The following is a 13,247-nucleotide window of genomic DNA, read 5'->3' on the forward strand; positions in this document are numbered from 1 at the left end:
TCGCATTTTATAATTCTGACAATAACCCCAGAATTTTAAAATCTACAGTAATCCCAGGATCCTGGAAGCTACAGTAATCCCAGGATCCTAGAAACTACAGTAACCCCAGGATCCTAGAAACTACAGTAACCCCAGGATCCTAGAAACTACAGTAATCTAGAAACTACAGTAATCCCAGGATCCTAGAAACTACAGTAATCTCAGGATCCTGGAAACTACAGTAATCCCAGGATCCTAGAAACTACAGTAATCTCAGGATCCTGGAAACTACAGTAATCCCAGGATCCTAGAAACTACAGCAATCTAGAAACTACCGTAATCCCAGGATCCTGGAAGCTACAGTAATCCCAGGATCCTAGAAACTACAGTAACCCCAGGATCCTAAAACCTACATTAATCCCAGGATCCTAGAAACTACAGTAATCTAGAAACTACAGTAATCCCAGGGTCCTAGAAACTACAGTAATCTACAGTAATCCGAGGATCTTAGAAACTACAGTAACTCAAAATTCTGTTCCAGGCACCCGAACGGAAATCAAGAACATGAACAGCATTCGAACCATTCACACAGCCATTAATTTGGAAATTGCGCGCCAATTTGAAATTTTGAATTCGAACGGGACAGTTCAAAAAGAGACCAGAGCCGCCGATCAGGACGGGCGGACCGTATCGATGAGGGAGAAGGATGACGTGGATACGGACTATCGATTTATGGTCGAGCCCAATTTACCCAAATTGAGGTGTGATTGGAGGATTTGGAATCTGAAAAGTTGACTGAAAATTGATGTTTTAGACATTTTAAAACTGAAAATTCGAATTTTTCAATGTCTAATTACTGTAATTTATCCTAATTGGGATCAATTTTGCTGAAATTTGACCTAAAATCTTCTTTTTAAAAATTCAAAAAAAAACATCGATTTTTGCTATTTTTCAACTGAAAATTCGGATTTTTCAATGCCTAATTACTGCAACTGACCCTAATTAGCAGTAATTAAAATTAGAAATAGTACACCGCAGGTCGCAGTTTTATAATTCCGACAATACAGTAGTTTCTAGGATCCTTCGGGAGGATTACAGTAGGTTCTAGAATCCTGAGAATAATTTAGTTTCTAGGATCCTGGGAATACTGTAGTTTCTGGGATCCTGGGATTACTGTAGTTTCTAGGATCCTTCGTGAGGATTGCCGTAGCTTACTGTAGTTTCTAGGATCCTGGATCCCAAATCCTCTGGTTCAAGGCTAGATCCTAGACTCACCAGGTACAGTATCCCTCTCCAACGACACATTCGCATCAACTCTCAAGTGTCCCTTATGCAGCTCTCCATTCGATAAGTTATGATGAATAATCAATAATCTAAGGGTTTGAACGAATCGAATCGCTTCAATCGCCGTCTCGAAGCATGGAGACGTCACGATTTCAATCAAGGCGCATCCAGCGCGATTATAGTCAATTAGAGATTTGGGACCTTCTCCTCCTTCTGAAGACGTTGACGGTAGATGAATCGTCTTCCCGGAATCTTGTTCCAATTGCAATTGAAGGATTTTCACCTGGAAAAATGGGACTAATTAGAAAATAAAATGGGCGGAGTCAGTGGGCGGAGCCTAAACTAGGCTATTTTCCGGGGAAGTTTTCCGGAGAACATTTTGTAATTTAGGCTCCGCCCCTTTTGAGAAGCTTCTTCTGAATGCGCCACGTCATCAGCAAGCTATGGCTGACGACGTGTCATTTTGGCCTAGAAAACCCAATCTACTACAGTACCTCTTTCCAATAAGGCACATCCAGATGCTCATCGAAAACCCAAAAACCGAAATTTCCATTTTTGGCAATAGGATGGTGATTCTGAGTGATCTGATAGCCAGCCGGCATATCCCCATAGAAGTAGTGTTTCCGGTCGAATCTCGACCATTCTGACACGTGGCAATTCAGAAGACGTGCCATTTTCAATGCACGATAAATACATTGAGAGTTTAGGGATGGAAGAGTTCCCGGGGTGGCCATATCGAATGGTAGAACCCGTCGATTCGGGGAGGAGTCGGTGGTGGGGCATCGCGAGAATAGCTTCGTTTTGGTGTTCAGCTGCACGTGCACCTGGAATTGATGGGGGGCGATTTTTTATGGAATTTGGCTGAAAATAGCTTGAAATTGGCACGAAAAGCGGTCTGAAAATCGCTTCAAATTGGCCCTGAACTGACATTTAAAAAGCTCAAAAAAGGTCTGGAATTTGTTGAAGGAATGGAAATTCAAATTTTTAGCAATTTCTGAAAATTCGGAACAATCAGAGGCGAAATTCGAATTAATTTTTCTGGATTTTTCTAGAATTCGGCTGAAAATCGAATGACCAAAATTGAGCGAAAATCGATATCAGAAAGCCAAAAAATGACTTAAAATCTCTAGCAAAACATTGAAAACTTGAAACTTTTTTAGAATTCAAAAAATCTGAACTTTTTGAAATCTCAAAATTTTTAAAAGTTTTCCTAAAAGATTTTAAAATCAAAAAATTGAAATTTTGAGAATTCCAGGGTTTTGGGAAATTATGAAAATTCAAAAAAAAAGAAACTCTAAAAATTCCTTAAATCGAAAATCTTAAAAATTCCAAATTTTGGTGAAATTGAAATTTGGAAAAAAAACCAAAAATTTTAAAAATTCAAGAAATTGGAGTTTAAAAAATCACAAAAATTTTGGAAAATCGAAGAATTTACATTTTTAGAAATACCAAAATTTTGGAATATTCAAAAAATCCGAAATTAAGGAAATTCCTAAATTTTCGAAAACTCCAAAAAATCAAAATTTGGGAATTCTCGCCTATCTTGAATATCACTGATTTTTTTTTATTTCTGAAAATGTCTGAAAATAATTTTTCAACAGCTCCTTCACAATGTCCCATTTCATTTGGAATTGCTCATTTCTTCCATCCCCCATCAAACTACAGTACCTCCAATCCGATCACCGGCTTGTATCGTGCCTTTTGTTGATGTTGGGCTACTGTAGCGGAAGCTACTGATGCGAATCCCCTTCGAGAATAAGACCACATTTTTCTGGTTCTAAAAATTCTGAAAATTTCAGAAAAAAAAGGAAAAAAAGAGAAAAAGAGGGTGGTGGATATCCTATCTGATGCCAATTATATGGTTTTTTTAAATTTATATATTTTTAGAATTAAATTTTTCACTGAAAAAGACCAAAAAAGGAAACAAAACAGGGGCGGAGAATCGGGAGAAGAGGAGGGGACGGGGATAGAGAAAAATCACGAATTTTAGGAACCGAGAAACTTTAATTAAAAAAACATTTTTAACGAAAAAAAGAAGTTAAAATTAACAAAAAAAACAACCAATAATACCAAAAAGGATAATTAATAGACGTCGAGAATGTTGTCGAGTGGTTCCAGATCGACGTCTCCTGCACGAACGACACGAGCCAGCGAGACGCGCGTCTCGTCAAGATTCCGTTGGACGACGCCTTCCAGGGTGTTACGGTAGGCCTGGAAATGATCAATACGTTTAGAAGGTGCTTTTAGAAAAAAAAGACTGTGATCATCGAAAAGGAGTTTTAAAATCCTGGGAACTCAGGAATCTGGGAATCTAAGATCTCAAAATATCTAGATAGAAGGTTCTGGAAATTCTGGCATCTCGAATTTTTGAATTTCACGAATCTAGGAATCCAAAGATCTGGAAGTTCGGGAATCAGAAATTTTAGAATATCTGGAATCTAGGAATCGAAAGATTTGGAAATTTGGGAATCAGGAATTATAACATTTCAGGAATTTGAAAATCCAAAAATATGGAAATTCTGGGATCTGGAGATTTAGGAATCTGAAAGTCCGAAGATCTCGAAAATCGGGAATCTGGAATTCCAGTGTTTCTAGAATCTATGAACTTGAAGATCTGGAAATTCGGGAATCTGGAATTCTAGAAATGCAGAAAATCCGAAAAGCTGGAATCTTAGAGATCCAAAAATCGCGAAGATCTGGAAATTACGAAATCTGAGATTTCAGAAGCTCAGGAATCTAAGAATCCGAAGTTCTGAGAATTCGGGAATCTGGAATTCCAGAATTCCAGTAAACTAAATATCCAAAGATCAGGAAATTTGGGAACTCCAGAATTACAGGAATCTAAGAATCCAGATTCTCAAATTCCCAAATCTTGCGATCCTTAGATTCCTGAAAATTTAGAATTCCAAAGTTCAGGAAAATGAATATATCTAATTTCAGGAATCTAAGAATTCAAAAATCTAGATAATCCAGGACCTCTAGAATCCTGGGGACTTCGAAGTACTGAAAATCTGGATCCATAGAATCTATGAATCTAGTATTCTAGAATTCAAGGATTTCCAGATCTTCAGATTTTCAGATCCCTGAATATCTAGAATTCCAAATTCCCGAACTTCCAATCCTTTGGATTCCTATATTTCTGAAATTTTAGAATTCCAAAGATCTGGAAATTCGGGAATCTGGAATTCTACAATTTTAAAAATCTAGGAATCCAAAGATCTGGAAATTCGAGAATCTGAAATTTCAAGGATCCTCCAGAATCCTGGAACCTTCTAGAATCTTTTAATCCATATCCAAATTGCTCATTACCTCAAATCTGTCCTCATTCTCGACCATCTTCAACGCATGAACCAGTGCCAGCTCCGACGCTGCTCTCACTGCCGAATTGCTCTCCTTACATCCATTGATCAATTGTGGAACAATCAGCTTCAACACATCATTCGGCAGATCATTCTTGTATCCAACGTGTCCCATTGCAATGGCAGCCGATTTTCGAACATCAACCGAAGCATGATTCAAGGATCTAGCAACAGAAGAGAGTAGATCTCGATCGATATTCGATTGGAGGATATGAGAAGCTGCTCGGAGGGATGAGCAAGCGACTGATGGATCGGAAGAGGTGAAGGCGGATTGAAGAGCTGAACGACACGTGGCGTTGGCTTCGGAATTCCAGAAACCGTCGGCGTTGGAGGAGCAGAGTTGTTGGAGGGCAGCAGCCTTGGCTTGACGGACACGTGGGATGGTGAAGGTGGATTCAATGTCTGGAAAAATTGTCAAATTAAAATAAAACTTCCAAAAATGCAAAAATCTGAAAATTCAGAAATTTAATAATCTGGAATTCTAGAATTTCAGGAATTCATTTATACCATTTTCAGGCAATTTTGGATCATTTTCAGGTGGTTTTGAGACATTTCCCGGTCATTTCAGACCATTTTCAGGCTATTTTGGACCTTTTCAAGACATTTTAAGCCACGTTTTCAGTTTAACATCCACTCACTACTCAAAACACTGCTCTGCGCGGTCTCCCAGTCTTCCTTCTGAGCAATGGTCTCTCCGAGAAGTGCTCCAGAGCATGCGGTCAATGAGATGTCGATTTCTGATGGATTTTCGACGGATTGAGAGAAGATCATTTCGGAGACACGATAGATCTCATCAACTGTCGACTGGCTCATCTTATCGGGACACGAGGCGATGAGGGCTCGAGCGGTGGCAAGGGAGGATTCGCTGGAAATTTGAGGAATTTAATTTTTAGAGCAATTTTAATTGAATTTAGCGCATTTTGGGCCAATTTCAGGCAAGTTTGAGCCATTTTGGGTGAGTTTGGTCCATTTCCAGACTATATTTTGAGCTATTTAAGATCATTTTCAGGGTGTTTTGGATCGTTTTCAGGCCATTTTGGACAACTTCCAGATCATTTTAGACCATTTTAGGACTGCTTCAGATCATTTTCAGGCTACTTTGAGCTATTTTAGACAATTTTTAGTCGATTATAGACTATTTTATACTATTAAAGAAGAACTACAGTAATCTATCATCCATTTCAAAGTACAGTAATCCCTTCTATTCTAAAGTACAGTAATCTATACTGCAAACTTAGAGCTTCACGGTAGTTCGAAACTACAGTAGTATTGCTTTGAAATCGATTTCCAAAAGTGCTTAACCTTCAACTACAGTGACCCCTTATTTCCAAAGTACAGTATGACCATTTTAAAGCTATTTTAAACCATTTTGTACCATTTTTAGATACTCACATCAATTGCTGATCTGTAGACGTTGCTAACAACTTCAACAACTCCACCATCGTAGTCTCTGGCTTCGGATGCAACTTCATCAAGCGCGCCAACGCACCTCCAGCCGCCAATCTCACCGGTCGAGACGACTGATCCTGAAGAGCTTTGAGGAATGTGGACTGAAGTTGTGGAAGGAACGGACGAAGCATCGCGGCGACCTTATCCAGCAACTTGGATAGCGTTTCAATGATCGGAAGTTTGACATTAGCCGGGAATCGATCTCCAAGTACACGAATCAGCGGACCAGTGATATTGACGACATGGGCTTTGAGGGCAGCCACATCTGACACCTTCACAACCATTCCTAGAGTCTCCGCAGCCAACGCCTTCATCTCAACCTGACCTTGAAGAATGGCTTCACGAAGCATAACGACCAATGGTTGAAGAGACTTCGGATGCGTGAATCCTGGAATCTGTTGTCCTTTGGCACCAGCCACAACGATATTGATTGTCTTCTTGATAGTGGGGAGCACTTGAACCAGCTCTCTCTGATCCATGGATTGAGTAAGAGCCACTGCTGCGCCAACAGCGTGATCGACAATTTGAGGACTAGTGGAGGTGTAGAGATTGAGAAGTCCTGGAAGAACGTCTTCAGCCTGGTCTGCCAGGGAGACTCCCGATTTGGCAATGAATGTGTTGAGAAGGACTGCAGCTGGCACATTATCATCCTGGGATGCTTTCTGGATCAGATAATCGATAAGGACTGGAACTCCATCCTCATCAGTGACAGCGATGACCACCTTTTCACAGGATTCTATCATTGGATCAGCTTCATCATTGGTCTCACAGGAAGCCAAAAGAGCATCTAGAACCTTTGGAAGTTGTCGGGAAAGTGAGTCTCCTGATACAGAAGCCAGGGAGCAGAGAGCGTGAACATTGACTGGAGGCTTGGTAAGTTTTGGAAGAAGGTAGGGAAGCATTGCCTTCGCATTCTGTCTCATCACATCACACAGTCCCTGTAGAATATGATCTTGCTCTGGTGTCAGTTCCTCGAGAAGCGGACAAATGATCTCGTCGAGCGCTTCGTTTCCAACGACACGATATAGCACTGTGAAGGTGGCCGCGGCGGCTTCTCTGACGAATGTGCTCTCGTCGCAAATCGATTTACGGACGGGGTCGACGATGGAGGAGAGGTAGTGGTTGGTGACTTCTTTGCTCATGTTGTTGATGATCTCGTGGAGGGCGATGGCGACTCCGATGCGTTTGGCGATCTCTTCGGACTTCTGGTTGACGTCCAGCACAGGGAGAATGTCGTTGATGACCTGGAAATTGGAATTGATGACATGGGATTTAGAGGATCTAGGGTCTAGGATGTAGAGGATCTAGGAACTAGAGGGTCTAGGATCTAGAGGATCTAGGATCTACAGGATCAAGGATCTAGAGGATCTAGGATCTAGAGGATCTAGGATCTAGAGGATACTAGGGTATAATTCAGGGAAGTTGAAGATTTAAGGCAACTGACACTGAGAGATCTAGGTCCAGAAGACTAGGAAGAACCGGAAACCCATCTCATCCTGGGATCATTTTCAGGTCAATCATAACAAAAAATCTCAAAAAATTGACAACATTTTTTTGATCGAAAAAAAAGCTAAGTCTTACATAAGGCATTTTTTCGAAATCCCAAAAAAAACTTTTTTTGATTTTTTGTCATAGAAACGTTCTACATTCAATTTCAAGTTACGTCCCAAAATTTCAGGCCCAAATCTCTTATTTGAACAAAGTTATTAAGGATTGTTCTAAGCATGTACTTAAGCCAAAATTCGGTTTCAGGCTTTTGTCCATAACTTCGTATCGAGAAGAGATCTCGATCTGATATTCGAATTCGGTACCTAAATTTGAATGTAAAACGTTTTCATAACAAAAAATCTCAAAAAATTGACAAACATTTTTTTGATCGAAAAAAAGCTAAGTCTTACATAAGGCATTTTTTCAAATCCCAAAAAAAACTTTTTTTGATTTTTTGTCATAGAAACGTTCTACATTCAATTTCAAGTTACGTCCCAAAATTTCAGGCCCAAATCTCTTATTTGAACAAAGTTATTAAGGATTGTTCTAAGCATGTACTTAAGCCAAAATTCGGTTTCAGGCTTTTGTCCATAACTTCGTATCGAGAAGAGATCTCGATCTGATATTCGAATTCGGTACCTAAATTTGAATGTAAAACGTTTTCATAACAAAACATCTCAAAAAATTGACAAACATTATTTTGATCGAAAAAAAAGCTAAGTCTTACATAAGGCATTTTTTCGAAATCCCAAAAAAAACTTTTTTTGATTTTTTGTCATAGGAACGTTCTACATTCAATTTTAAGTTACGTTCCAAAGTTTCAGGCCCAAATCTCTTATTTGAACAAAGTTATTAAGGATTGTTCTAAGCATGTACTTAAGCCAAAATTCGGTTTCAGGCTTTTGTGCATAACTTCGTATCGAGAAGAGATCTCGATCTGATATTCGAATTCGGTACCTAAATTTGAATGTAAAACGTTTTCATAACAAAAAATCTCAAAAAATTGACAAACATTATTTTGATCGAAAAAAAGCTAAGTCTTACATAAGGCATTTTTTCGAAATCCCAAAAAAAACTTTTTTTGATTTTTTGTCATAGAAACGTTCTACATTCAATTTCAAGTTACGTCCCAAAATTTCAGGCCCAAATCTCTTATTTGAACAAAGTTATTAAGGATTGTTCTAAGCATGTACTTAAGCCAAAATTCGGTTTCAGGCTTTTGTCCATAACTTCGTATCGAGAAGAGATCTCGATCTGATATTCGAATTCGGTAACTAAATTTGAATGTAAAACGTTTTCATAACAAAAAATCTCAAAAAATTGACAAACATTTTTTTGATCGAAAAAAAGCTAAGTCTTACATAAGGCATTTTTTCGAAATCCCAAAAAAAACTTTTTATGATTTTTTGTCATAGAAACGTGCTACATTCAATTTCAAGTTACGTCCCAAAATTTCAGGCCCAAATCTCTTATTTGAACAAAGTTATTAAGGATTGTTCTAAGCATGTACTTAAGCCAAAATTCGGTTTCAGGCTTTTGTCCATAACTTCGTATCGAGAAGAGATCTCGATCTGATATTCGAATTCGGTACCTAAATTTGAATGTAAAACGTTTTCATAACAAAAAATCTCAAAAAATTGACAAACATTTTTTTGATCGAAAAAAAGCTAAGTCTTACATAAGGCATTTTTTCGAAATCCCAAAAAAAACTTTTTTTGATTTTTTGTCATAGAAACGTTCTACATTCAATTTCAAGTTACGTCCCAAAATTTCAGGCCCAAATCTCTTATTTGAACAAAGTTATTAAGGATTGTTCTAAGCATGTACTTAAGCCAAAATTCGGTTTCAGGCTTTTGTCCATAACTTCGTATCGAGAAGAGATCTCGATCTGATATTCGTATTCGGTACCTAAATTTGAATGTAAAACGTTTTCATAACAAAACATCTCAAAAAATTGACAAACATTATTTTGATCGAAAAAAAAGCTAAGTCTTACATAAGGCATTTTTTCGAAATCCCAAAAAAAACTTTTTTTGATTTTTTGTCATAGGAACGTTCTACATTCAATTTCAAGTTACGTCCAAAAGTTTCAGGCCCAAATCTCTTATTTGAACAAAGTTATTAAGGATTTTCCTAAGCCTGTACTTAAGCCAAAATTCGGAAGATAAGGAAATGCTATACGTAAAAGATAGGAACACAAAAAAAAACTTCGAAATGTTTTCGAGCTCTGAAGTTACTGTAATAAAGTTCAAATAGATATGGATGTGGATGATTGATAGAAAATTGATACCAACGCCTATACAAAACAAATCTAGACGGGAGAAAAGAAAGGATTTTCAAATAAAGTTATAAGAAGAGTCAAAGAAAAAATATATACAGTTTGGAAACAAGAAAGCAGTGGAATTCTATTCATCATCAACCTCGTCTTCTTCTTCGTCTGACTCTTCGTCGATTTTCATCATGCGCCAGAGATCTTGTGGTGGACGGAGGAATCCAATGACGACTGTCACATTGTCCGTACTTCCATGAGCAATCGCTTCGTGGCAGATGTAATGAGCCAAGTCGTTATATTCTGGAAATAAATAAATTTTGAGGTTTTAATCAGTCTTGACTTTATCACTATTGGCTCTAGTTGAAAATACTCTTTTTTGACTTTTTTTCGGTTCAAAAAGTTATAAGAACTTCTCTAATGGTAAGTGTTTCAAAACTTTTCAATTAAAATTGAAAAATTTGATTTTCTTTGACAAAAGTCTAGGCACTAAGGATGTAAGTTACAGTTGTTTGACTGCTCCAACACTTTCAGTAAATATACAAAAAAAACAGAGTTCAAGCATAAATATAACAGCTCTCGCTTAGTTGAACAAGTTTCCAATTTTCAGATCGAACACAAAAACTGATTACAAATTTTCTCACGTTCAAGTTTTCTGTAGAATTCCTTCTAGTAAGCAATTTTAAGCATTTTTAGAATTCATAAAATCCTTTAAGATTTTGTACTTTTTTTCTAAAATGAGCTCTCACCTTCTACAGGATTTTCATTGACATAGGCCTGCACTAAATTGTACAAATCACTTGTGTTGAAGACATCCGATATTCCATCGCAAGCAAGAATTACCAGATAGTCGCCTACTTCAATATCTCGCTGACACGTTTCCGCTTGATTCGAGATCATCGGTCGGCCAGGGACATCTCCTAGTGCACGTGTCAGATTGAGCACACCATTCACTCGAAGCTCTCCACCAATCACAAACAGTTGACCACCAGCCTCTTCGACGCGACGACCTTCTTCGGGATCTGATGGAGAGTGATCGCGTGTCACTTTGCGAACTTCCAGATTATCCATAATGTAGCTGAGATTTTCCAGTTTTTAAAAAATATAAAACTCCTATTTTCATACCCTGGTGAATCTCCCAACCAAGCAAATGCCAACTCCTTCTTATTCATATCAATTGCACAACAGACAGCCGTGGTACCTCCCTTCCAGCATTCCTTCGTACTTCTTACAGTCATACGCTCATCCAGAAGATCCAACGAAGTCTTCAGTTGCTTCTCAAGTGGCTCCTCGAAGTGCGAGGCTCGTGTCTCAATCCACGTCTCCCACATATGCCCAGCAGCGTATTGGGAGCACTCGTGGCCTCCATGACCATCGAAAACACCCAAAAGAGCAATATGGTCCGAACGAGACGTATCCATGTACAAGCTATTCGGATAGGCGACAAATCGATCCTCCTGTTTGTGACGTTGTCCTTTTATTTGTTCAGCAGACACGTGAATTCCAGTCCATTTTGTGCGAAGGAGTGGAGAGTTGTAGGTGTACATCCATAAATTCTTTTCTGCTGCCTTCCACATATTGTCCATGTAAGTCTTCTTGGCTTCTGTGAAAACGAAACATTAGATTCCATGTTCCAAGGATCCCCGTGGTTATCTGGATGATACAAGCATACCTGCAGTATTCTCCGTCACGTATTGGTCAGGAGTAAAACGACACTCATGATACTTCACTGGACTATCCTTATCAATCTGCTTGGCAATCCAATAGGACATCCAGTGACAGTACTCGACAGGTGGACCTCTGAAAACATTTTGTAAAATCCTAAACTTTTTCCTCTCTAATTTCAAACTTTTACCGAGTCATCAACTTTTGAAAAATTGCATGTACAGCATCTCCGAAAACGTCATGAACCGGTGCAGCTGCTGGTGGATTACGGTATCGGATGGGAATGTATGACTGTGGAGATTCTGTAGTGGGTGGAATGCCATTTTGGGGTCCAAGCATCTCCTCCTCGAAAGTCTCTTCAATGAATGAACGGGCACTTCGTTGACGGTCCAAGTGGAGATCCTGGAAACTTGTATTTGAAAAGAGCAACAAAAAACTTGGAGTTTTAATTTTCAGACAGGAAGAAAATTTCAGTTAATTTTGCTCTAATTTTCAGTTTTTCGAAAATTGTAAACATTTTTCTTTCGAAGTTTTAATTTCATCACAATTAGGATTTTTAGACCGTTGAATTTATCTTGAAACACAGGAGTTATAATTTTTCAATACCGTAAACCATACTTGCAAACAAGCCTTCATCTGCCATAGTTTCTTTTAGAATCAAAATTTTCAGACCAACTCACTTAGATATGAAAGAACTCGACGAGTGCTACATAATGATATTATTTGGAGGACTGTGTCTTGTCTATGAACAAAGTTACAGACAAAAAACAGAGGCCTCGTCTGGCCACTTTATGACTTGTTACTTTGTTCATAGACAAGACACTGTTTTCCAAATAGTATCATTTTGTAGTACTCGCCGAGTTTTATCATATCTAATTTAGTTAATCTAAAAATATTGATTCAAAAAGAAACTATGACGAAGGGGCCCGGCAAATACGCGGTCGCAAGTATGCCGTAAACACTCTAAAAGAACACCATCGGAATCATTATATTCGAGCCCATGTATCTCATTTCCTGTAAAAGATATCAACAAGTGGTCAACTAATTAAATGTTGCTGACATCATGACAAACATTTTGTTAGTTGACAATTTTTTGATATCTTTTGAAAAAAGTGAGATATATAGGCTCAAAGTGGACGGTTCTGGTGGCGTTCTAGTAGTGTTTACGGTAGTTTTTATCGCATATCTTCCACAGAAACAGTGATAAAACTGGGTCACTCAGACGATAAGGTTTGCGAAACTTTTAGTGATTATGCTTAATCCATAATTATTTGTATACCTCAAAAAGTGCTTCTCTTTCGAATTTGATCTGCTCCTCACTTGGCTCCAAAAGAGCATGCCCATATTCTTCGTCCTCTTCAATTATACGCAAGTAATTGGGTCCAAGTTGACCTTTACGCGTAGGCTCTTGTGATCGTCCGGTGACCGGTTGTGATGATTTCTCGTTAGTTTTGGGTGGTGGTGGGCCGGACATCTGAAAAGGTGAGATTTCGAAAAAGGTGATTTACAAAGTATTGCAAGGATGGAATGAAGAATAGCAAAAAACAAAAATGAAAAAAAGAAAATTTCTAATGCAGATTCTCTTTTTCTGAATATTTGAAACCATCAGTTTCACTAAAAATTTCGATTTTTCTCTCCAAATTCTTCTATTGTAGATTCAAAAAAACAAAATTTTTGATTTACACATAAAAAATGTTCAGGGAGCCAAAAATATTGTCGGATTAAAAATAGTGACACCTGAAAATCTCGGAGAC

General features: G+C 38.2%; 3 protein-coding genes across 3 annotated transcripts; all 3 read right to left on the bottom strand.

Moving 5' to 3' along the window:
* Positions 1-709: 709 nt before the first annotated feature.
* Positions 710-3,030, bottom strand: CBG15269 (the record flags this gene model as incomplete). Its single annotated transcript, XM_045243267.1, has 4 exons — positions 710-762; positions 1,255-1,546; positions 1,758-2,087; positions 2,932-3,030. The coding sequence occupies 4 exons, from the start codon at positions 3,028-3,030 to the stop codon at positions 710-712; spliced, it is 774 nt and encodes a 257-aa protein (XP_045095624.1).
* A 315-nt stretch (positions 3,031-3,345) lies between these two features.
* Positions 3,346-7,978, bottom strand: CBG15268 (the record flags this gene model as incomplete). The annotated part of the gene is made up of 6 exons (XM_002642938.1): positions 3,346-3,474; positions 4,573-5,024; positions 5,261-5,487; positions 6,015-7,315; positions 7,735-7,882; positions 7,938-7,978. The coding sequence occupies 6 exons, from the start codon at positions 7,976-7,978 to the stop codon at positions 3,346-3,348; spliced, it is 2,298 nt and encodes a 765-aa protein (XP_002642984.1).
* Positions 7,979-9,964: 1,986 nt separating this feature from the next.
* Positions 9,965-12,967, bottom strand: Cbr-fem-2 (the record flags this gene model as incomplete). Its single annotated transcript, XM_002642937.1, has 6 exons — positions 9,965-10,131; positions 10,578-10,906; positions 10,954-11,431; positions 11,501-11,628; positions 11,684-11,895; positions 12,773-12,967. The coding sequence occupies 6 exons, from the start codon at positions 12,965-12,967 to the stop codon at positions 9,965-9,967; spliced, it is 1,509 nt and encodes a 502-aa protein (XP_002642983.1).
* Between the last annotated feature and the right edge of the window lie 280 nt (positions 12,968-13,247).

Source organism: Caenorhabditis briggsae, assembly GCF_000004555.2.
Source record: "Caenorhabditis briggsae complete genome, chrIII, whole genome shotgun sequence".
NCBI lineage: Eukaryota > Metazoa > Nematoda > Chromadorea > Rhabditida > Rhabditidae > Caenorhabditis > Caenorhabditis briggsae.